The 23,222-nt window shown below is 48.1% G+C and overlaps 1 protein-coding gene and 1 long non-coding RNA gene across 8 annotated transcripts in view; one reads left to right on the top strand and one right to left on the bottom strand.

The window, feature by feature from the left end:
• The first annotated feature begins 4 nt into the window (after positions 1-4).
• Positions 5-20,001, top strand: LOC121831565 (uncharacterized). Its single transcript, XR_006075110.2, has 4 exons — positions 5-224; positions 3,360-3,456; positions 17,858-17,976; positions 19,644-20,001. It is a non-coding gene; the product is annotated as an uncharacterized LOC121831565 (long non-coding RNA).
• LOC121831601 (E3 ubiquitin-protein ligase RNF213-like) overlaps positions 5,097-23,222 on the bottom strand; it is a 112,894-nt gene continuing 94,768 nt past the window's right edge. For all 7 annotated transcript variants that reach the window (XM_076543882.1, XM_076543884.1, XM_076543885.1 and 4 more), the window contains 15 exons: positions 22,931-22,965; positions 21,621-21,715; positions 19,699-19,858; positions 18,756-18,936; positions 17,040-17,131; positions 16,287-16,538; positions 13,530-13,662; positions 13,203-13,286; positions 12,276-12,456; positions 11,877-12,078; positions 10,726-10,803; positions 9,845-10,039; positions 9,164-9,253; positions 8,895-9,073; positions 5,097-6,802 (listed from right to left, as the gene is read on the bottom strand). In XM_076543882.1, the coding sequence (XP_076399997.1) occupies positions 6,649-6,802; positions 8,895-9,073; positions 9,164-9,253; positions 9,845-10,039; positions 10,726-10,803; positions 11,877-12,078; positions 12,276-12,456; positions 13,203-13,286; positions 13,530-13,662; positions 16,287-16,538; positions 17,040-17,131; positions 18,756-18,936; positions 19,699-19,858; positions 21,621-21,715; positions 22,931-22,965 (2,111 nt within the window). In that variant the 3' untranslated portion in view covers positions 5,097-6,648. The remainder of the gene's footprint in view (positions 6,803-8,894; positions 9,074-9,163; positions 9,254-9,844; positions 10,040-10,725; positions 10,804-11,876; positions 12,079-12,275; positions 12,457-13,202; positions 13,287-13,529; positions 13,663-16,286; positions 16,539-17,039; positions 17,132-18,755; positions 18,937-19,698; positions 19,859-21,620; positions 21,716-22,930; positions 22,966-23,222) is intronic.

The following is a 23,222-nucleotide window of genomic DNA, read 5'->3' as shown; positions in this document are numbered from 1 at the left end:
CCGTAGTCGGCGCCACCAGGGGCCGCTATCACAGCAGGGCTGGACGTCAGTCCGCTGTAGGGTTGCTGGGTTGCAGCTCGGGTTTGGGCAATGCGAGCTCCGCTCTGAGCTGCAGGCGCCTCCCGCCCTCCCAAGGCAGCCTTGGCCCCGCTCTGAAAAGATTAAGGAGCAGTTGCATTCCTCGCGCACCCTAAGGTCCTGGCGCCGCGGTTCCTCCTCTGCAGGTTCGGTAGCTCTGGGGCCAGGTTCAGGTCTGCGCACCCCCACATTGCGTCTGGACATTGCTTGCGGAGCAGAAAGCCTCTCTCTAAACTTGAGTCTAAAGGAAAAGGGGACACCTTTGCCGCAGTCTTCCTCAGTTGTATCGATTGTGAGAAAACCACAGTCCGAAATAACAAAAGACTAGTGACTGAGGCTCGCGGGCAGTGGTGACACACACTTTTTATATTATTTTATCCTATTCATTCATTCATTTATTTATTTGGTTTTTCGAGACAGGGTTTCTCTGTGTAGCTTTGCGCCTTTCCTGGAACTCACGAAGATCCGCCTGGCTCTGCCTCCCCAGTGCTGGGATTAAAGGCGTGTGCCACCACCGCCCGGCAACACACACTTTTAATGCCAGCGCTAGGAAGGCAGAGGCAGGCAGATCTCTTGAGTTCGAGGCCGGTCTGGTGTAATAGTTCAAAGACCTCCAGGACTACACCAGGAAACTCTATCTTGAAAAAACAAATAAAACACTTGCAGATAAGTGTTACAGCTCAGAGAGGAGTGACTGCCCCTGCGGGGGTGGGGGTGGGTCCCAGTGCAAGTGTTACAGCTCTGCTCGGGCCTCTCCCCTCCCCTCTCCCCTCTGTGTTACAGCTCAGAAGGGAAAGGTATCCTAGCCTTTGAGGAGCCAAGGAACACCACAAAGTCACACCACACAACAAACCTCATACAAGAGATTTGCTGGGAGGGGAAAACCAGGAGGGCAGCTGCCTCTGCTCCACAGGGTTTATATGGGGTTTCTGGGGGTGGAGGTGGGGCTTTCCAGGGTGACCTGATCTTGGGACAAGGTCAGGGATTGGTGGGATTTGGTGGCCCAATTTTGGCCTTTTTGTTTTTCTGTAGGGAGGGGCCTGGCCACTCTCTCTCCTAGAGGAGCTGGGAATGGCTGTCAGTTAGAGAAGTCTGGGGAGCAGAGCCCGGCCTTTGGAGCTCCTCAGGCACCTCCTCTCTAGGGGTCAGGCCAGAATAGTCTAGGGATGGAGCCTGGACTCCAGAGGTCTGCAGAGGCAGGGCTTACAAGGAGTCTCTGAGAGCAGCACAGGAGGCTGTCCTGCAGCCAGAGTTGGCGTAAATATCCAACACAGACCAGGTGGTAGAGTAAAAATATATAAAGGAGATTCAGAAATTACCATCATGAGTGAGGGCAAGCAGGCAAAAAAGCAAAACTTCCTTCCTCCATGTCCTTTTATATAGAATGTCACCAGAAGGTGTGGTCCAGATTTATGGCTGGGTCTCTGGACCTTGGATAATCCAATCAAGGAAATGTAAATGGATGTTCCCTGTTCCGACCACCCAGTCTCAAACACAGAGAAGGCTTTTATGAATTATAAATGCTTGGCAAATAGCTTGGGCTTATTACTAACTAGCTCTTCCATTTTAAGTTAACCCATATTCCTTATGTACAGTCTGCCACATGGCAGTACCTTTATTAGCATGGTGCACACTCATCTCCTGCTCCCTCTATATCTGACTGGTGACTCCTGACTCCACTCTTCCTCTTCCCAGCATTCTTAGTTTGGTTGCCCCACCTATACTTCCTGCCTGGATACTGGTCAATCAGCATTTTATTAAACCAATTCTAGTGATAAATCTTTACAGTGTACAAGAGGATTATTTGATAGCAAGGAAATCCCTCACAGGTGCTTGGGTTTTAGTTGATTCCAGATATAGTCAAGTTGACAACCAAGATTAGCCACCACAGGGAGTCAACCCAAAACAAACCCAAAATTGGCCAATGTCTGACGATTTGGTGAAGAACTGTAGTTTTTATATTCCTAAGTGCACTTGTCTGCCCCTTTAGTTCCCCACTGGATGGGCACTTAAGGAGGTATAATCTTCCTGTGTCTAGTGTAGCCTCTTCCCCCAAATGACCATTTTGTCAGTTCAGGACACAGAGCCTTGTCTAATGTATGTCCTTCCCTCTCTATGACATGAGCTCAGCAGACTAATTTTTTTTAACACTTTATTTTTATTCACATAAGTCTGTGTCATGAGTACAGGTACCTGTGGAGGCCAGAGGAGTTAGATCTGGAGCTGGAGTTAAGGGAGACTGTGAGCCTCCTGGCATGGATGCTAGGAATTGAGTGTGGGTCCTGTGAAACAGCAGTACACATTTTCATCACTGAACCATCTCTCCAGCTCTAGACTACAGTTTTGTTTTTACCTTAAGACAAGTTAAGAGAGCCTAGGCAAGCAGGTGCTGGCTGGAAGGGCTGGGCTTGGAGCCTCTTGCTTCTGTATGCTCTGGTCAACTTGAGCGAAGCTAAGGCACTTCCTTTGGAAGTAGATAGTTCATATGTTTTCTTAGACAAGCATTTCCCCAGTGCTCCTTCCTTCTGCATTGTGGTAAATGCTGGCATTGAGTTGGGAGCCACAAGATGGGAGAGCATGTGCAGTTGTGCTGTGCTGGTGTGGGGGAAAAGCAGTAAATATGGGAAGAGGACTGTGACTGGAGGTGGACGGCCTGTGTGGAGTGATACTTAGACCTGCAGTTGCCCTACTCCTCCCTGCACTGTGGCATTCAGTGGTTCCTGGGGGATGGACTGTCACTTTCTTCAGTGGTCTGGCCGTGTTTCAGTAAATAACCTCCCACCCAGGCTCATGCAAGCAGCTGTAATGAGGCTCAGTGGGCCACATACAAAAGACACCGGGAAGAAGGGGGGACTTGGGAAGACTGGTTTCGGTAGGGAGGAAGGGGATGAGAGAGGGTCGTAGGGGGACGGAATGACTTGAGTTCATCAGACAGGGAAAAGGTCAAAGAGACTGCGAATATGAATGTGGCAGAGGGAACAACAGGTCTAAACGTCCCAAGGCAGGAGTGCAGGGGGGGTTGAAGGCAGCAACTAATGTTGGGGAACACTAGGAGAATTCAGAAGTGTACGCCCAAGTCACAGAGTCTGAAGATACATTTCTCGAGAAAAATATGAAAGACTTCATTAGACCAAACTAGAGTTTGTGGTTTGGGAAAGGCTTCCTGTAACAACCGACAGGACCTTGAAAGGCCGCAGGTTTTCAGCAGGGAGAGAAAGTCCCATTCACTGAGCACCAGGCATGGCGCTGGTATTTATCTACCCTGTGTTATCTTACCACAGATGTGGGAGACATTTTGCAGAAGAGGAGACTGCAGTTAGAAGAGGTCCAGTGGCTGGCCTGTCGTGATCGAGCTGGAGAGTCAGCACCCATACTCAGGTCTGCTGCCAGCCTGGCTTTGTTAGAGTGGTCAGGTAGAGTTTGGTGTTTGGGAGCGCTCGTGCCAGTGGTGATGGGGCAGACTCTGTGGGTCCTGAGGAAGTTATGGCTGAGGTGTTGATTGAAAGGGGCACTGATGGGTATGTCTGTGTGGGAAGGGAAGCACCTCAGAAGAGCTCCCAAGCCAGGGGGCCGGGAAAGGGCTGCCCCTGCCCCTGCCCACTCCTGCCCAGATGAAACACTGGTGTGCTTTACAGGGGGCCGCTAGAGAGGGTGTGCATGGCTGGAGTTGCTGTCGGAAAAGGCGCCTTGCCCGTGCTCCGTTTCTAGTTGTGTGGATCCTGAATGCTTGCGCCCAGGTTTACTTAGCAAGCGAAGGGAGCAGAGAAGTGCAGAATGCAATCCAGATGCTAGTCTCTGCAGGCTTGGTATTGGCACAGGGCCTTGGGGTTTCTCCTTCTGCCCACTGAGCACCTCTCCAGGCTCAGTTAGTTCTGCAGCCCGATGTTTAACACTTTATCCATCTGTTGTGGAGCTCTTTCCTCCTAACTGAAACACTGGTTCCTAAAGGGCAGCGGGAGGCTCAGGAGAAACCCACTGGGCTCTGAAGCCCACACAGTCCCAAGGCTTAGTGGACTTGTCCCGGAGTTACATAAGTAGTGAGCAATGTTGGGGGAGGAGAGACTTGTGGAGGCACCTGTAAATTGGTCAGGGAGCCCCGGGGTGCAGCTTTGATAACTTGTTACCCAAGCAGGGTTGAGCATTTCAGGGACTGCCTGTATCTAAGCTAGCCTTGTTTGGACTCATTTCTGTGGTCTTTTCTCAGTGTATTGTCTGGGGCGAACAGATGTTTGCTTATGGCTCTCCAGGAAGTCATGTAACATACCACTTGGGAGACGTGCCCGCTGATATACTGGTGAACTCTGGGCACCCAGACTGGGTCACTTGGGTGACCTGGCTGAGCCCTCTGAGCCCCTGCTCCCTTCATGGTTCCTGCTTATTAATGGAACGTTGTTAGCTCAAGGGTCTCAAGGCCATTTCATTAACAAATGGCAAATCTTTCAATGGTTTAGCGAAGGCACAGAATGTGAATCACTACTCTCTTTCCTTGCCTTTATTTCCTATTCCTCAGGGGTCGTCCTTACCCAGAGTCCACGTCATTGAAGTCGGATCTCATCCCCATTTGGTGGTAGCTGTTCTCAGTGAGGTTTCTTCTGGCAGAACCAGTAGAGCAGTGCTATCTCTATCATAAACAAGACTCAGGCGGTCCCTTTGCTCTGAGGAAAAAAATATCGCCCCTGTCCTAGAGTCTAGATTTTCTATTCTGAGCCCTACTGGATACTACAGCAGGAGTACTTCCACAGAAACACAAAACCATTTCGAAAAGCCTGGCCAAGGTCTGTGTGTTGTAAATGTAAACTCTGCACTCAGAAGGATTTGAAATATTTAAAAATTCATTATTGTGTGTGTGTGTGTGTGTGTGTGTGTGTGTGTGTGTGTCTGTGTGTGTGTCTGTGTCTGTCAGAGGGCAACTTGGAGGAGCGAGTTTCTTCTTTCTCTGACACAGGTCTCCAGGACTGTCAGGCTTGGCAGCAAGTACCCTTACTCGCTGAGCCACCCCCCTGGCCCAGAAAGGACTCTTAGAAGTAAAGCTCGTTTATTAAAAGGGGTATGACAAAAATAATGCAATCTACTTTTGCCAGTGTTACGGCTGTATATTTTGTACAGACATGATAACACTACATAGACAGTTAAGGCTTTAAAAGTATAGCATACAAAATGAAACACCTTAATTAAAATTCTTCATGACAGAAAAAAAAAATGCCTAGGGCAAAGCCAAAAAAGGCCTTCACAGCAAGAAACAGAGGGCTCAGCTGCCCTCTGATGGCTAGGGCGAGTTAAACCCCAATCTGAGGTATCACAGGAGTTTCGAGGCCAAGTTGGGAAAATCAGTGAGCCTTGAACCCGAAACATCCATTCTGCAGGAGACCTGGGATGCAGACATCTGGGACAGGTGCTCTTCGTGGTTTGGAGTAAGATGATCACTGCCGCTGTGGATACAGTCTGATGTGAGTTACTGCAGGGTCTGGTCCCTGCATCAGGCTCTGAGGAAATGTCGGAACAGAGCATAGTCCATCTCTTGTTGGAGCTGTGACCATAGATGTGCTCCTGGTTACCAGTTTGTATTTCTGCAGCTCAAAGTCCAGTTTACTGTCTCTGTGAAGGAAATGACTTCCAGCTTGTAAACACTGGCTGTTCTTACATCACTGCAAATGGTGGTGAGTGCCAGGAAGAGGATTAGTCCAGAGGGACCAGGGGACCCAGAGTGGATTGTAACACCAAGAGGCAACACCGTCAGCGAGACAGGCAGTGCAGTACCAGGTGGGCTCGTTTCCAGCCTTCTCTCGAACTGCTTGGTACTCAGCCTTGGCTGAGACTCAAGAAAGGGCCAGATCTGTGTACTCAGGGAAGCGAAGACCACCTTGAATGCTCATTGGACAGCTACACAGTCAGTAACTCTCTACAGCATTCCCCAAATACCTTTCTTTTTATTCATTGTTCTATGCTCCCAGTCCAGTGTTCTCACTGAGTATTTGGCTTTCTTCCCTTGTAATTTGGCAGTGACTTATGGTTGGGTTGACATTAGCTCTTGTTCATGTGGCCTTACAGCTTGTACAAACACCTTGGGTTTCCATGGGTGACTGTGGCAATTTTCATACAGCTTGGAAACCAAGAAATATGTGTGCAGTACTCAAAACTTAAGGGACTGGAAGAACGAATGCATGTATTCTTTCTGCACATAGATAGTAGAACAGAAAAAATGCACCACCCCCGTGTTCTCTCTATGCAGTCAAATGGTGGCCATGAAACATAAGGTAAGAGGCTGGCAGCCTTAAGAGGATCAGTGTTGGTCAGGAGCTGACTGTGATTCTCTTTGTTTCTTCTGGAATGTACAAGAGGCAATTGATTACCAATTTTCTATAGCCATGCACGAGGAAGTTTTGGAATAGGTGCATGTTCCAGAAATAGTGTGGCTCTTAAAAAGCCATCAGCTTGTGTGGTGTGTCTAAGCTTTGAATCCAGTGCAGCGTCCACACTTTCCTTCATACAAAGGCCATAGCCTGTGTTGGGATCTGTTAATGGAGGAGGGGAAGACCTTCCTTTCCAGCCATGTTTGAAGACTGAAATGCTCTACCTCGTTTGCCGGTCCTGCTTTCGTGTGGCAGCAGCTTTCCACACTGAGATGCAGCTGGACATGAGGATCTCTTCTGGGAACTGGGATTCCACTTCTGGAAGGACATCGCTCTCTTTAGTCTCCATGTAACTTACTAGAGTGTCCTTGAGGCTGTGAAACCAAGGGACAAGAGAGAGTTCTGTGACATCACAGCCCATCCAGTGGACCAAGATACCAGCCAAGACCAGACATGCTGAGATCTTAGTTAGGCCAAGAGCTAAACTCCTGTACTGGTGTGGAAGCCCAGGGCCGACCCTCCTGTGGAGGGAGCTGGCCTCACAGCAGAGCTAGATGGCTCTTGGCATGGCTAATGTGAATAGTGGGGCCATGTGGAAAAATCAAAGCCTCACCATTATATTTTCTTACTCTTATAGTAAGAGACTGCAAATTCTAGAAAGGAGAACAGGGTTAGTATTTTAAGTCTAGGCCAGTAGAGACTTTTCATCTAAGTTTAGAGAATACAGATGTACATAGGCATACACCATATAATATTCTGGAAGGAAAGAGAAAATATAAAATGATGACTGAGGAAAGCTGGCGTTTGAATGTTTAGAGGAACAGGCAGCATATGCCTATCACCCCAGCTCTTAGAAGGGAGATTGAGTTCTTTGCCTGCTTGGGCTGCAAGACCTTGTCTCAAAAAGCAGAAAGACAGGAGAAAGAGCACAGTTCAGTCCTTGCCTCACACCACACATAACTGGCCAATAAAACAAACATGTGGTGTAGCAGCAGAAAACATGAGGCTGTTTTATATCCTGGGCATGATGAGGCAGACTCTTGCTTGTGTGTTTCCCTATAGATACTTTATAAGAAAAATCGTCAGATTTCACTTGATAAAATTAAAGCTTGAGATCATTTATATAATACTGATAAAAGGTTCATTTCTGTTCTATACAAAGAACTTTTCAAACCATTATGAGATAAACAGCTGCTCTTCCAGAAAGCCCGAGTTTGATTCTCAGCACCCACATGGTGGCTCACACCATCTCTCTAACTCCAGTTCCAGGTGATCAGATTCCTTCTGACCACCCAGGGAATCAGGCATTAAAGTGGTGCACAGGCTTATATGCAGGGAAAACACACAAACACATGTAATAAAAGTTTCAAAAGAGATAAACAGTCCCCAAATTAAGCAAAAACAATAAAGAACATCATTCACGAATGACTGATGAGTGTAAAATGTGCCCAGCCATTAAGTGCCTCCACAGTCGGGATGTGCACATGAAAAGGAGAAGCTGGTGTTGGAGTGTTAGATCGACATACTTGGAAGAGACGGCTAATCGTGTTCTGTAGCCTTTTCACACCGCTGTGGCTTTTAATCAACTTTACAATGAACACTTGTTTGACATAGTAAGTCTACTTGTTATAAGGAGAATGCATGAATTTGTTTGTAGTTTTCATGTAGTCTGCTTCTAACTCCTGAGTACCAGGATTACTGGTGTCTGTTACCATGGCCATCTCTGCAGCACTGAGGAAGGAATCCAGGGCTCTGTGCATGCTAGGCAAACACTCTACCAATGAGCTACATCCCCAGCCTTCCTTCCTGTTTGCCTGCCCTTCCTGTGTGTGGTATGTACATATGTGTACATGTTTGTGCATGTGTATCCAGAGGCCAGAGGACAGCATTGTGTATCTTACTCTATCACTTCCCACTTTCTCTTTGAGACAGGATCTCTTACTGAACATGGAACTTACTTTTTTGCCAGCTAGCCAGCAAGTCCCCAGGATCTGCCTGTCTTCCTCTACCACACCCCTGGTGCTGGGGATATAGGCATATGTCGTCATACCCAGACTTTGACGTGGGTGCCAGGGATCTAAACACAAGTCCCCATGCTTGTACAACCAGCAAACCTGCTGGGCCATTTCCCTAACCTCCTACCATCAAATAGAAAACTCAAGAAATTAAAACCAACGAAGCCTGGAGTGGTGGCACACGCTTTAATCCCAGCACTCAGGAGGCAGAGGAAGATGGATCTTTGAGTTGAGACTCGCCTGGTTTATAGAATTCTAGAGTTCCAGGACAGCCAGAGCTACACAGAGAAATCCTGTCTTGACAAACTGAAAACCAAAACCACAGGAACAAAAATACCAAAGGCATGGACAATGAGCAGAAAAGGGGTCTTGGGTAAGTTAGGACTAGCTTCAAGTCCAGGGGAAGCCACTGGACAGTAGGGCATTCTGCCAGCAGCATACAAGGCCATACCTCCATCTGGGGTTGAAGCTGCTTTCAGCCTGGGGGCCTCTGAGTTTCAGCACAATCATCTCATGGAGCTCCAGGAGGAAGGCGTCCAGGCCTGCCTCATTCAGAAATGTGCGGAGGAGCCTGGCGTGCTGTGGACTGAGGTCCTCTTTGTACTTCACATCAACTTCCCGAAACAGCTCCTGAAGCGAAGGATCAACAAGTGGACATTAAGACCTGGGGGACCTGGGGGCTTCCTGCTCCCTCCACAGTGGAAAGCAAGTGAAACTCACTTTCTTCAGCCGCAGCCGCTGTTCTGACTTATGTGCAGATAGGAACTGCCAGAGGGCAATGACATGTCTGAGCTGACATCTGTCTAAGACCTGAAAGAGACACAGAACCTCAGTGGAAGACACAAGTCCCACATGTGTCACCCATGTGTCACACCATAGGCACACCCTCCACCCCATTTCTGTCTTGAGCACATTCTGTTCCCCTTGTTGTGGGACAGTCTTCTCCACAAGTTCACCTGGCCCATCCTTAACAGTCTCCTCATTCTGCAGCAACAGTCATGACATCACACACTGCAGACCTGCAGTGCTCACAGATGGTGAGCTCAGCCCAGATGGTCAGCATGGACCATGCGTTAGTTACTCTGCTGTCTCAAGTGTGCTGTGTGCATGGTGGACCGATTGTGTGAGGAATGCTCTTGATTTTTCTCTTTTCTGGGGTTCCTACATTGTTCCTACATTGATACATGGTGGAATTAGCTAGGAAGCCATGCCGATTTCCCATGTAATACCTTTCAACAGACACCCCTCCCCGTTCTGAGACATGGTCTTGCTTAGTACCCTACTATGGCTTGGAACGCACTCTGTAGCCCAGGCTTACCTTGAACTTGCAATCTTCCCGCCTCATCCTCCAGAGTACTAGGATGACTGGTATATACCACCAGGCTCAGCACTAGCACTTACCTTTGAAATCAGAGCTGTCTGATCACCCATCTGTAGGACATCTTGAATGTACACATTCAGGTCCATGCCAGGATCCCCGCCAGCTGTGCTCAGGAAACGCAGGGTGACTTCTATCATAGACAGAGCTTCACAGGCATCACTGTAGGACTGTAGCTGTCCACGGATGGCACTGATGGCTGAGTTGGTGAGTGGGTTCTGGGAGCAAAATGCAACGTTAGGGTTATGGTTGGGCTTCTTGTTTCTCATCAGGAGAGAAGAGCTTAGCCTTGTCGTTGCTCAAGCTAGAGCTGGGACAGGCTCTCCAGAAAGCACACGGCCGGCTCTCAGTGCACACTACATGCAGGCAGCCCTCCAGACTCCACAGAAAGAGACAAACTCAGGGAACCTCAAAACAGCCCTATAGCCAGACAGTGCTGGCGCACGCCTTTAGTCCCAGCATTCAGAAAGGAGAGGCAGGTGGATCTTTGTGAGTTCGAGCCCAACCTGGTCTACAGAGCTAGTTCCAACACAGCCAGGACTGCACAAAGAAACCCTGTTTTGAAAAAAAAAAATACCCAATAAAACAAAACAAAAACAACCATAGGAGGAGACATAGCTATTCGGCTCTTTCTCAGACTTGCTAGGAAAGAGCAGGGACACATTGAAGTTCTCTGACTGTTTAGCCTCAGCGTACACAACTGTGATATGTTATTAAGAAACCTGCTCGTCAGTGTGTTTAAACTGAACAAGAAAGTTTGGTGAACTGCTGCCCTGCTTCCCTGTGTAGACAGCCTGGGCTTACAGGAGTCCCGGGTTCTTCAAACACTGAGATGCCAGAGCTCACAGTAGACACAGGATGAGGCTGGAGCTATCTGTAGTGGATAGAGGGCTGTCAAGCGCACCTGTGCCATTTTGTTCTTGATGCTCAAGAAGAGATGCTCGTAGTCCCAGTCATGTCTGTACACCAGGGTGGGTATGCCCTAAATCGAGAAAGAGACGTTCTTAGAGGTGAAATGCACAGTGGGCCCTCAGCTACTCACGGCCTTCCTGGGAAAGGCAGCATTGCTGTGGGATGTCTGCTGAAGACACTGTCTTTGGAAACAGTGACACACAGGTGCCAGCCCTGCTACCGTGGCTCCAAAGACACCGCCTGAGAGAACACTGCACTCCACTGCGTATGCACGGGGTCCCGGGAGGGACAGGTGGAGGGGGACAGCTCATTCTTCAGTAACTGTAGACTGTAGACCTCAGACAACAGGGCTCTCAGAGTGAATCAGAAATAGCTCTAGGCTCCAACAGCCTAACTGGAGGCTATGTGATCAACTTGTGGATGTCTCTGGGAATAAGTAAACCTACATGTAATGTATCTGACTGGACTGGAAGGATCACCAGCTCTCTAGATGAGAGAACAGAGATGTGGCTCTGCCATTGTGTGCCGTGGGTGGCAGGAATCCTATGTGTAAGGGCAGACAAGTGAGTTAAGGTAATGGAAATCTGAGCTGGAGCCAGGCCACAGGGCCTTTGGTGGCAGGGGAAGGGTGGCAGTAGGATGCCATGCAGGACATCCATAACAGAGATGATCCAGAGAGCAGCAGGACAATGGCCAAAGTGACAGGCTATGGCAGTTAGAGGATAAGGACACACAGAAGGTGCACTGGCACCTGGACATAGAATGCTGAGGACCAGGGCAACAATGGCAGAGTGGTAGAAATATATATATATTTATATGTATATATATATATATATATATATATATATATATATATATATGTAGAATATATATTAACTATGGTAGAAAAACTAAATGCTAAGTCCACTGAGACAAGAAGTTGCCTTTGGGAGACTGAGGTGCGAATTGTGGCACAAAGATCTTGAGATCACCACAGCCAGGAGACTGATGGCGCTGTGGCCATGCATGCTCTGGGTGGCAAGGAGATGATCCAGAGGGGATTGTGGGTGGTATAGTGCACACTTGTGTCCCTCAAAACATACAAAGGGTCTCTTATTCCTTACAGACATACCAAGCACATAAGTAGAAGCAGGCTCAGCCTACCTTGAGGGTCAGCCTGGGCTTGCCCTGGAGGAAGCGGCTGCTGATCTGCCGCTGGATCTTCTCTAGGTCAAACTCTTGTGAGGTTTCTCCACCCTGATGCACTTGGTACTGGCAGTTGGAGAGAATCAGTGGCGTCAGGTCCCGTTCCACCTCATAGCTGATGACATGCTGGTCAGTAACCTCAGAGGTGTCTACAGAATAGCTGAGGGACACAGACACACGATTGCTATCGAGAGCAGACCCACGGGGACACGCCCGCTTCAGCTCCGTGGTCTGTTTATCTATGGAGGATTCTGGAGAGAGCGGCTAAGGGAGGTCTACCATGGAAGAGCAGAAGTTGGCAGGGGCTCAGGAGCCTAGGGCTGGACAAGCGCCCCATCAGTTGCCTTGTGCACACACCTGTTGTTTTCCTCAGAGAACTTCTGCACCATGTAGACCATGTGGTTGTGCAGGCTAATTAAGTAGCTGACTAAGGCAGTTGCACAGAGGCCCAGGCCCCGTCGACGTGGAAGGATGACCTCAAATTCAGCATCCAGATCCAACTCGGAGCGGCAGAAGTCTTCTGGTAGCTTGATCTCACCTGGAAATGACAGGGTTATTCCTTAGCGGAGAGGTAAGCTTTGCCCCATGCTGTTCATCAAGGTGAGGGAAAGAGGCACACAGACTTGGTCCCAGCAGCTAACACAGAGCAGGGTGCTCGTTTGAAGGTCTTGCCTCTAACAGACATGCTGACAAGTTTTCAAGAGATGGATTCAAGAAGATGGAAGCTCTAATGCCATCATACTTCTGAGATCCTCTGTGCTGGCTAGTCTTATGCCAACTTGACACAAGCTAGAATTTAGAGTAGGGAGCCTCAATTGAGAAAATGCCTCGCCTCATAAGACCCAGCTGTAGGGCATTTTCTTAATTAGTGATTGATGGAGGAGGGCCCAGCCCATTGTGGGTGGTGCCATCTTTGGGCTGGTGGTCCTGGGTTCTATCATAAGGCAGGCTGAGCAAGCCATGGGGAGCTAGAGAGTAAGCAGCAGCCCTCCAAGGCCTCTGCATCAGCTCCTGCCTCCAGGTTTGTGCCCTGCTTAAGTTCCTGTCCTGACTTCCTTTGGTGATGAACAGTGCTGAGGCAGAAATAAGCCACATAACCCCTTCCTCCCCAACTCGCTTTTGGTCATCCTGTTTCATCACAGCACTAGTCACTCTAGGACAGCCTCCATCTGAAGACACCTAGAGAGCTTGCACGGTGCTGGCTGTGACAGGTGGAGCTGAGTTTCGGAGCAGTGTGTGTGTAGCACATCCTGTTGGGACACTCTGCTGGGGGAGGACACTTACCATTGGTCTCCAGTGACCGCCTCAGCGCGTTCCATGTGGACAGAAAGACGGTGATCCGATCCTGGAACTGCTTTCTCAGCCCCTCTGTTGAGTAAAGCATTTGGTAAGAACCGTGACTACAACACAGCCAACTTCTGACCCACCAGGTACAAGCTCTGGACAGACCCAACTCTGCTTTCCTGCTGCAGCTGAGCTAGCTGGAATTAGTGTCACCTCACCTCATGCCGAAAGCTTAAGGCACATCACACCGGTTACTGAGCCCTCGTCCCTCCCTCTGTTAAACTTAGAGGGCCCTGATTTCCTTCTAGAGCTTGGGCCGAGTCATACCTGATGGGTGACTTCCAATAAAACCTCTGATGGAACTGTACTCCATTTCTGAAACATTCTGGAATCGTTTCACTAGATCTCTTTGCAGGGCCAAGATCTCAGGCAAGAATTTCACCAGCCTTAGTTCTGCTTCCTGCAGAAAGGAAGATGGTTTAGTAGCGATGCCTCTAATTTACCTAAGGAATGCTGTCAGGCATGTACACTTTGTGAGTGCTGGGGGATTGGTGTGCTGATTTCATTTGGTCAGAGTCCCATTTTACATAGTGATGTACCCTAGAATTTAGAAACAGGAAAAGGCTCACCCCATTCTTTCTGTAAGTACCCACAAATGGCTTGCAGTGTTACACAGTTCTACACACAGCCCACCCAGAGCCAAGCCTATGTGCTGAAATCCAATGGGACTGAATCCTGTCTCATCTGGTATGAAAAAAAAAACTCACCCCAAGATGGACCAAATACCTAAATGTAAGACCCAAAACTGCCAGGAGAAAACAGGGGGAACATGCTGAAGTGAAGAGTGGTTTCTGGGCAGGAATCCAAAAGCACTAATTGACAAGTGGGGCTCTGCGGACTGGAAACCTTCTGTTCAGGAAAGGGAGCAGTCAGGGGTGAAGACAGTCTACAGAAGAGAAGTAAAGATTTACCGTTTGCCTTAAAAAGGATCATGTGCAGAGTATGTGAGGAACTCAAAAACAATCCGAACAATCCCATTAACAATGGGCAAATGATCTGAAAAGATACTTCTCAAAAGAAAAGATGGCCAGCAAGTATATGAAGAAACGCCACACATCACTAGTTATCAGAGACCAAGCAGAGCTGCACAGGATCCCATCCCCGGCTTCCCTCATCAGCAGGCGAGTGAAGGAAAGAGCAAGTGGCAGATTCTGGCCAGGATGTGGAGAACGGAGCAACATTGAGGTTGAGTGTGAATTAGAATGGCTATTATGCCCAAGAGTATGGAGGGGCCTCAAAAACTTAAACGTTAATTTCCACAAGCCTAGCCTTCCCTCTGCTTATGTACTCAAAGGAAATGAGATCAACAGACCAAAGACACACATGCACATCCACGTTTTCTGTGACTTTAGTAACAAGAGCTAAGACAGTTTCAGTCTAGATGTCTGTCAGCAGATGAATGGGCAGAGAATGTGTGGCATATATCTCAAAGGCAGACACTCAGACACAGAGCACAAGATGAATAAAATCTTGCTGTCTTCAGAAAAATGGATACAGTTGGTTTAGGTCACTGTACATTTTTTATGTTTGTTTGTTTTTTTTTTTTTTGTGTGTGTGTGTGTGTGTGTTTTGAGACAGGGTTTCTCTGTGTAGCCTTTCCTGGAACTCACTCTGTTTGAGGCAGGCTGGCCTCAAACTCACAGAGATCCACCTGCCTCTGCCTCCTGAGTGCTGGGATTAAAGGTGTGCACCACCACTGCCTGGTTACATTTGTTTTTTTAAGATTTATTTATGTACATGAGTTCTATGCATGCTTCTCTGCATGCCAGAAGAGGGTATCAGATCCCATTATAGATGGTTGTGAGCTACCATGTGATTGCTAGAAATTAAACAGGTCCTCTGGAAGAGCAGCCAGTGCTCTTAACAGCTGAGCCATCTCTCAAGCTGTAAGAGGTCACTTTAGTAAATGCAATAAGTCAGTTTCAGAAAGATAAATACCACACACTCATATGTACAGGCTAAGAGAAGTCGACTTAGAGGTAGGGCAGTAATCACCATTCTACTCCACTGGTCTCCAGCATGATCCATGTGGACAGAGAAAGACAGTGATTTGATGATGTGACCACTTTCTCAGGCCATCTGTTGGGCAGCAGATGGAAGGAAGAGGCAGAAAGGTTGGTAAAGGCAGGTTGGATTCATCAGTGCATTCTCTGTGCATGTGTAGAAATGTTACACAGAAACCCTTAGTGTGTATATTTTTATATTTAATAATTATAATTATTAAAATTATAAAGATAAAGAAATGGTTTCTTGTGCCCATGTGACTGAGTGTGTGAGAAGGTGTAAGCAAAAGGCCAAGCAGTTAGTAGTGGCTATTGTTCTAAAGCCTCAGACCTGAGCTCCTTCAAGCAAAGAAAACTACCCAAGAGAAGTCACAGCATTGACAGGAGGAGGTTACTTTAGTGAACACCAGGAGTTTCTGAATCACTGTGCTAGCCGCAAACACTGGTCCTCAGGGAAATAAAAAAAACCCACTGTGGACGAGAAATCCAGTGGATACAGGAACTGTGTGTGTTTCTGGGTCTTAGACAGGATTGCTGCATCTCATAGCTCTCCAACCTGCTTCCAGCTCACATTCCCAACTTCAGTCTATGCCTAGAAGGTTCAAAGGTTGGGAGGAAGTCTTTATATTTTTTATAATATTTGCAGTCAGCACGCACTGCAGATAGCCTTCCACTCCAAGTCAAGAGGAAGAGACATGGCTCGAGACCTGTACCTTTGTTGTTGTTGCTGAGTGGCCAGGTAGCCTCCTGGCCCTCAAGTTCTCTTCAGATGACCACTGACCAACTCACATGTGTTTTACATGTGACTAAGCTTCAGACTGCCTGAGACTGTAGGCAAGGGCTGAAGACCTCCCTTTCTCCTGAGTCCGCTACCAACTTTCCATTAGAGCCACAGCACTGGCAGCTGCTCAGAGCTCTGGCCTAGGAACCACTGTTCTGAGCAAAGGTTCAGGGCTTCCTGGTTCCTGGGAATCCTCTGCACAGGAAACGCAAGGTCACCCAGGAGTCACATGCACCTTACCTTCTGGAGGAAGTGCCAGAGAACAGGCACGGTTTCTTTGCCATTTTTCTGTTCCACAATATGCTGCAGGTACTCCACTGTGATCTTCTTCCTGCAGCTCCAAATCCTTGAGCAATGAACCACACTTTCTTGGGGCAAGTGAGGCAGGAAGGTTGCTGGGTCCCCATATATGATTTTAGTCACAGGGTTGGAGCTGATGCGCTCATCTTGGCTGATAAGAGCATTTACAGCTGCCAAGGTTTTGTCAAGATGCTGGATGGAGAAAATGATACAGAATTCTCGACTGCAACACTGTTGCGGGCTGGGACACAGATAACTTTACTGTGGCTCCCTCCTTATCTCCCTGTCCCATTGCTGGCTTCTATTACAATCCAACTGTACTTTGTTGCAGGGTTTGCCTCCCTGTATACAGGGGACTAAGAGGTCTGTACCCATTGCTCTTCTTTCATCCCCTTCCTCACTTCACTTGTGGTATGCCTCCTTCCTCTCAGTCATGTTCTTATCTGACAGAAGAGCACTTCATCTCCAGCCGCTGTGCATCCTAGCGTGTCTCTCTACAGGACAGCAGGTCTGCTTCATACCCTCATCTCCTGCCATCCTCAGTGATGATAAACAGGCTATAGGTTGAGGATACTGAAATCTGAGGCTTAGTAGAGGCCCCTGCAGCCCTTCCCCAGGGATGATGGGCAAAGCCTGCTCAGCAGATCTGTGGGGACCCTCCTCCTACTCTAGAGAAGTGACAGTCACACTCACCTCCAATTCAGGTAGAAGAAGAGCTTCAAAATGCTTCTCCCAGTTGTTTCTGCAACCTTTGGTTGACAATTCTGCACTAAAATTTAACTTCCCTACAAATAAAATAAGAATGTGTGGGTTGTCGTAAAACAAAAGCCATAGCAGCCTGCATACAGTAAGCATAAAATATGTGCCAACAGAACGTTCCATGAGGGGGAAGTACTTTCTTAAGTACGCTGAAGATGTTGAGTCCTGATGCAATCATCTGCTGCTGCCACCTTTGACACCTCCCCCTCAGTTCCTCTAAGCCCACTGCTGCCACCACCAGCCACTCCAGCTGCGACCCCAGACCCGCAGCCAGAGCAGGCAGGACGCAGGAGGGTGGGTGGTGTAGATCCCGAGGTAGTGGCAGGCTTCTAGGACTCCCTCACACCAAAACAATAGACTTTCAGGAAAATGAGGTTTTACTAAATAGTAAATACCCTGAAATCTGACTGGGGAGGCAGGCCAAGAGGAGTGAGGTTCCTGTTTGCAGGTGGCACTTTTTGTTGTTATTGCCTTATTTTAAAGTAACAACGGTAGGTCAAGCATGGTGGTGCACACCTTTAATCCCAGCATGCCTGAGGCAGAAGCAGGTGAACTCTCTGAGTTGAGGCCAGCCTGGTCTACAAACTAAGTTCCAGGACAGGCAAGGCTACACAGGGAAACTCTGTCTCAGAAAGACAACAAACAAAACCCCACAGTGGTCTAGAAGGTTGGTTTCATGGGTAAAGGTACTTGCTATGCAAGCCTGACAACCTGAGTTCTATACCAGGACCCACAGAGAACCTGTTATTCAGGTGCTTCAGGAGCTGGACGGAGCTGGTGACAGGAGCATCGCATCCAAGCTCACAGGCCAGCTGGCCTTGACCATGCACAGCAGCAGCCCAAGAGAGACCTCCTCTCAACAAGGTGGAAGGTGAGGGCTAACTCTGAAAGTTGTCTTCTGCCGTACACAGGCGAGGCAAGTGTGCGCCCCCACCCTAATAAAGTAAACAAACAGTGCTCTTCACACTGATGATTTGGGAGGCAGAAGCGGGCGGTCTCTGAGTCTGAGGCCAGCCTGGTCTCCAAGTGAGTTCCAGGACAGCCAGAGCTGTTACACAGGGAAACCTCATCTCGGAAAACAAACAAAAACCCCAAACAAAGTCATTCTCAATGATGCCATCTCCAGTGACACTCATTACCTTTCTCAGTAGATTTAGACGGTTAGGACAGACGCATCAGCCCAGTGAGCAGTGCCTGTTTTTCTTGAGTAAGTAGTGTACATGGAAACAGTCCATTGTCAACTACGGGGCTAGTGCACAGCCATGGGAGTCTCAGTAAAGAGCAGAAGCAAGGATAGTGACTGATTCTTGGGCACATGTCACCTGCTTTGAATGACATGTGTGTTTGCACTTGTGTGTTCCAAGAAGGAAAGGTCAAAGGTCCTTGTTAGATATGTGGGTGGGTGGGGCAACAGAGCAACCTCTTCACCCCAGTAAGAGTTCATGCTTTTTCTCCCATCCCATCTCTGTTTATTTGAAAAAGGATTTTACTGTGAAGCCCATACTGGTCTTGAACTCACAATACCCCTGCCTCAGCTTCCCAAGTACTAGGATTATGGTCACCATGCTTAGCTCAAGTTGAGTTTTCACTCACTGAGGAGCCATGGGAAGTGATCCTCAGCCTAGCTTAGCCCTTGCCCACGTTGCTTACTCTGGCCAAACACAGGATGCTGCTCCTTGAGCAAACTGCACAGGGTGAGGTGTACCACGTGGATGGTCTCGTCTGCACTCCTGCCCAGAATCTTGGTTAGCTGTTCCAGGTTTCTCTGGATGTGCTGCTGCAGGAAGGCTTGTGAGTCCAGAACCTGAGGCTTAATGATCCTGATCAGGGCCTGGGAGCGAGGAAACAAATGTTCAGAACATCTCATGGACAGAGGAAATGTGACCTCGGGAGAGGCCAGGAAGAGAAAGACACCAGCATCAAGTCAGAGGCTGTCTTCTAAGTTGCGTGATGTAACGGCAGAGGTGGAGGAGACAGGTAGAAGCAGGCTGTGGTCTTGTCTGACAGTAGATGACCTAACCTTGAACTTTCTGTCGTCTTGGCCAGTGTTGATATGAAGGAGATACAGCATAGATGACCTTAGCCTCCCCATGCTGCACTCTGAAAGTGGATCTGATCCTTACACTCTGTACAGATGAGATCTAGTCTCATAAACACAGAAAATTAGTTGGTGTCTGTTTTAAAACACTGGGCTAGGTATCATTCAGTGATAGAACTCTGACCTCTGGAGCACTGTGAAAAAATACTAATAAAAATGAAAAATGCTTGCTTGGTGGTGCCGGCCTTTAATCCCAGCACTCGGGAGGCACAGACAGGTGGATCTCTAGTCTGTGGCCAGCCTGGTATACAGAGTGAGTTCTAGGACAACCAGGGCTGCATAGTGAGACTGTTCGGGGAAGGAAAAAAAAAAAAAAAGAAATGGATTTTATATAATCTGAAAAGCACTTCATCCCATTCTGTGTGGTGAAAAAGGTAAGGAGACCTTAGGTTTCTGTCACCTGGCAGATTAGGTACCAACAATGTACTCCTACTCCACAGGCACCGGGGAGCAGGTTGAAGACAAAAGGGCCGTGTAGCAGCTTATGACAAGTACCTGGGGATTCTGAGTGGCCCCCACAAGCATAGCCAAATGAGTGAGCAGCCGAGTAAGAATGAAGACCACTGGGGACAGCCCTCGATCAGCTGCCACAGCTGCACCCCCGGGCTGCGGACCGCCCAGCACATGGCCAGTCTGTGTTCTGTCCTCATTTTCTCTGCAAAGGAAGAAAAGAGACATGGTCAAGACTGAAAGAGGCCACTCTCCCTAGCTGCAGTGGCACATCTCAGAGCCTCAGACTTGGAGATAGGGTTCCATGCTCTGAGCAAACAACAATTAAAAGTCCTTCTAGGCCTGGGATGCCTGCCTATGCACCGATTTCTTTTCAGAACTCCCTTCTGGCTGACCAATTCCCCAAGACTCAGTTTAAGGTGGCTACATAAAATGGCTACTGAAGCTGATTCCTGAGAAGGCATCAGGGCAGAAGCATGCACCCATCTCTGGACAGCTCGAGTTTGGAACAGTTTGTACCCATGTATGTATTTTTCACATTCTTCTCATTTCCCCAGTCATAAATTAGGATCCAAGGTCTGGCAGAACTTTTTGCATCATAGGTAGTAGGTAGGAGATATGGTGTGTACATACAGTTGCAAAGATATTGCATGTCGAGGACATTTTGTTAGGTCTTGGAGAAAAGCGGCTGGAATAGTGTAAGCTTTGACTACACCAGGAGCATCAAAATGTATGGTACTGCAGATAGGCCCCACCAACCAATCACAAGGGAGTGGCCGGCTGCACTGTGTCAGAAACATGGGAGCAGACTATTATTTAGAGTGTGAAGTCTGTTAGGACAGGCCCTCTGTATCTCCAAAGCCAAGCAACTACAAACCAAAACCAGGCCAGCTTTGCTTTCTTTTCTTCCTTCCTTCCTTTCTTCTTTTCTTCTTTTCTTCTTTCCTTCCTTCCTTCCTTCCTTCCTTCCTTCCTTCCTTCCTTCCTTCCTTCCTTCCTTCCTTCCTTTCTTTTTAAAGATTTATTTATATATACAGAAGAGGGTGCCAGATCGCATTGCAGATGGTAGTGAGCCACCATGTGGTTGCTGGGAATTGAACTCAGGACCTCTGGAAGAACAGTCAGTGCTCTTAACCTCTGAGCCATCTCTCCAGACCCAGCTTTGCTTTCTTGTCCCAGTCCCCTACACAATGCAGTAGGACAAGTATTACACAGCACTCACACTGTGACAGGGACTGTGGACAGGCTACATAATTCCAAGCATATGGGGAAAGGTGTGCCATCCTCTTTTATGCCTGTGCCATCTTAGATAAGGAACAACTTTTCTGACGGGTCTTAGAATGCAGTGTGGGTGTCTTCAAACTCACCCCTCACACAGACCAAGGCATGGGGCAGTATCTGACAAGCCTGATTATGTGTCCTTCATTGTCCTCACATCTCAGAAAACAAAAACAAGCCCGGTGTGGTGGCATGCCCCTGTAATCCTAGCACTCGGGGCTGAGTCAGGCCTGGGGCACATAGCAAGTACCAGGACAGCCAAGGGTATAGTATGAAATCCTATGTTAAAAAACCAAACCAAAACAAAACCCCCAAAACTACAGGAGGGTAGAAAGGAGATGAGAGAGAACTACGATAGATTACAAGTCCGGCATCATGTGCTGAAATAGGCAGCTACTATTTCAGTGTATTAGACCTACTGTCCTGAATCAGGACGTATTTATAGGCCCCAGAGAACATGTCTGTATTAGCAAGTATTAATGTGCAGGCCACTCTGTGCTGTAGACCAGTGACAGCACCTTATGGTTTCCTGATGACAGGGACCTTGGCACTGGAGCTGGTGCCAAGCACAACATAGATCCAGATGTATGAGAGTGTCTTTGGCACAAGCTACTGGCAGTTTAGGAAGAAGAATTGGAACAGTGCTGAAGCCCAGGGCCAAGTGCTAGGAGGAACAGAAGCTTATGTACCTGATGAGATGGAAGCCTTGCTGTGGCCTGTGATTGACACCTCCAATCTTAATACGACAGTCCGGACAGATGCTCTCCTCCATTGGCCTGCCGCACTAGAGAGAATACAATGATGTTTTATGTTGTGTAGTGACCCTGACCTGTCATAGGAAGTCACTGGGATTGCTTCTTCTGTGTATATATATTTAGGGGGTGTGGTATGGGGACAGGGTGGAAACTTACTGTAAGTGTGTTAACAGTGGGCAAGTACAGACTTTTATGGAAAGCAGACATAAGTTTGAGTCCCAAATTGACGGACACCTGATAGGAAAACCTGAAGCACATTTTGCTTTCTTATACCCAGCTCTTTATCCCTATCCCGTATTTGTACACTCATCTTAAGGCTTCACTATCTGACACCAAGATACATGGCGTCACTTGCTTCCTGTCTGATATTTTTTATATACAACCATAGATTTATTATTCCTAAGGGCACATTTAAAAAAGTTAGATGGTGCTGGGCAGTGGTGGCACATGCCTTTAATCCCAGCACTCAGGAGGCAAAGGCAAATAAATCTCCGAGTTCAAGGCCAGCCTGGTCTACCAAGTAAGTTCCAGGATAGCCACAGTTAGAGAGAAACCCTGTTTTGAAAAACCAAAAGAAAAAAAGTTAGATAGTGTGCCTCTGTACTGTAACACATGGCCCCCAGCACACCAAAGCAGCTGTAGTCCTTCCGACTGTAGAACTCCATAGTCCAGAGCAGCCTGGGGAAGAACCTCTTTCTACCTCATTTCATGGACAAGGAAGGACGTGAACCTCAGTTTGCCTCAGGATTTTCCCTCCAGTCTCTCAGCAAGCACAGGGCCTGAGGTGGCACCTGGGTGTCCCCGGATGATGATTACATTCATTCTCCTCCATGGGCCTACTCTTGGGTGTCTTTCCCATTCTGTAGTGTCACTGACTCCTGCTGTGTGGTCTGAGGAGGGAGTAACTACCAACCAGCAGCCCTTTGGGGTCCTTGGCCCCGAGGCAACGTCAGGAAACAATCTAGCCTGTCACACTTCGGTAGGTGTTGGTACTAGTACCCTACTGTGTAGAGACCATGCATGATGCTAACTGTCCTGAAAAGGGAGGGGCAGCCCCAGTGGAGAGTGCCCATGGTGCTCCATGGAGAGCCCTGGGATAGCAGCCCTCAGCACAGTTAGCACTTATTTAGAACACCCTGAGTGGTCCTCAGAACAAGCCTGTGTTTCCTTCTCCTTCCCCCTCTTCTCAGCACGGGGGGAACCACACATTTTGAGCTCCCACCCACCCAAACACCAACACTTACCTCTCCTACAGTGCACGGATGGCCATTGGGACAATCTGTTAAAAGAACAGGACACACATTGGCGAGTAAGAGGCCCATACTCTATCCCTTCTGATCCTGACCGAGTATGACTCAGCCTCAGCGCCTCCCTAGAAATTGAAATGTCTGGCATATTGTGAGCTAGTGTTTGATGTATGCCTCCTCTTAAAAATGCACGTGGTTAATGAAAAATGTCTGAACTTAGTTTTAGAAAGCTAAGAGAAATTAGATTACCGATTCACACACAGTTAACTTGGCAGCATGGTGGATAGTA

Source organism: Peromyscus maniculatus, chromosome 8 (genome assembly GCF_049852395.1).
Source record: "Peromyscus maniculatus bairdii isolate BWxNUB_F1_BW_parent chromosome 8, HU_Pman_BW_mat_3.1, whole genome shotgun sequence".
In the NCBI taxonomy this organism is placed as follows: domain Eukaryota; kingdom Metazoa; phylum Chordata; class Mammalia; order Rodentia; family Cricetidae; genus Peromyscus; species Peromyscus maniculatus.
The sequence above is the reverse complement of the archived record's forward strand: the minus strand, read 5'-3'. Positions and strand labels throughout refer to the sequence as shown.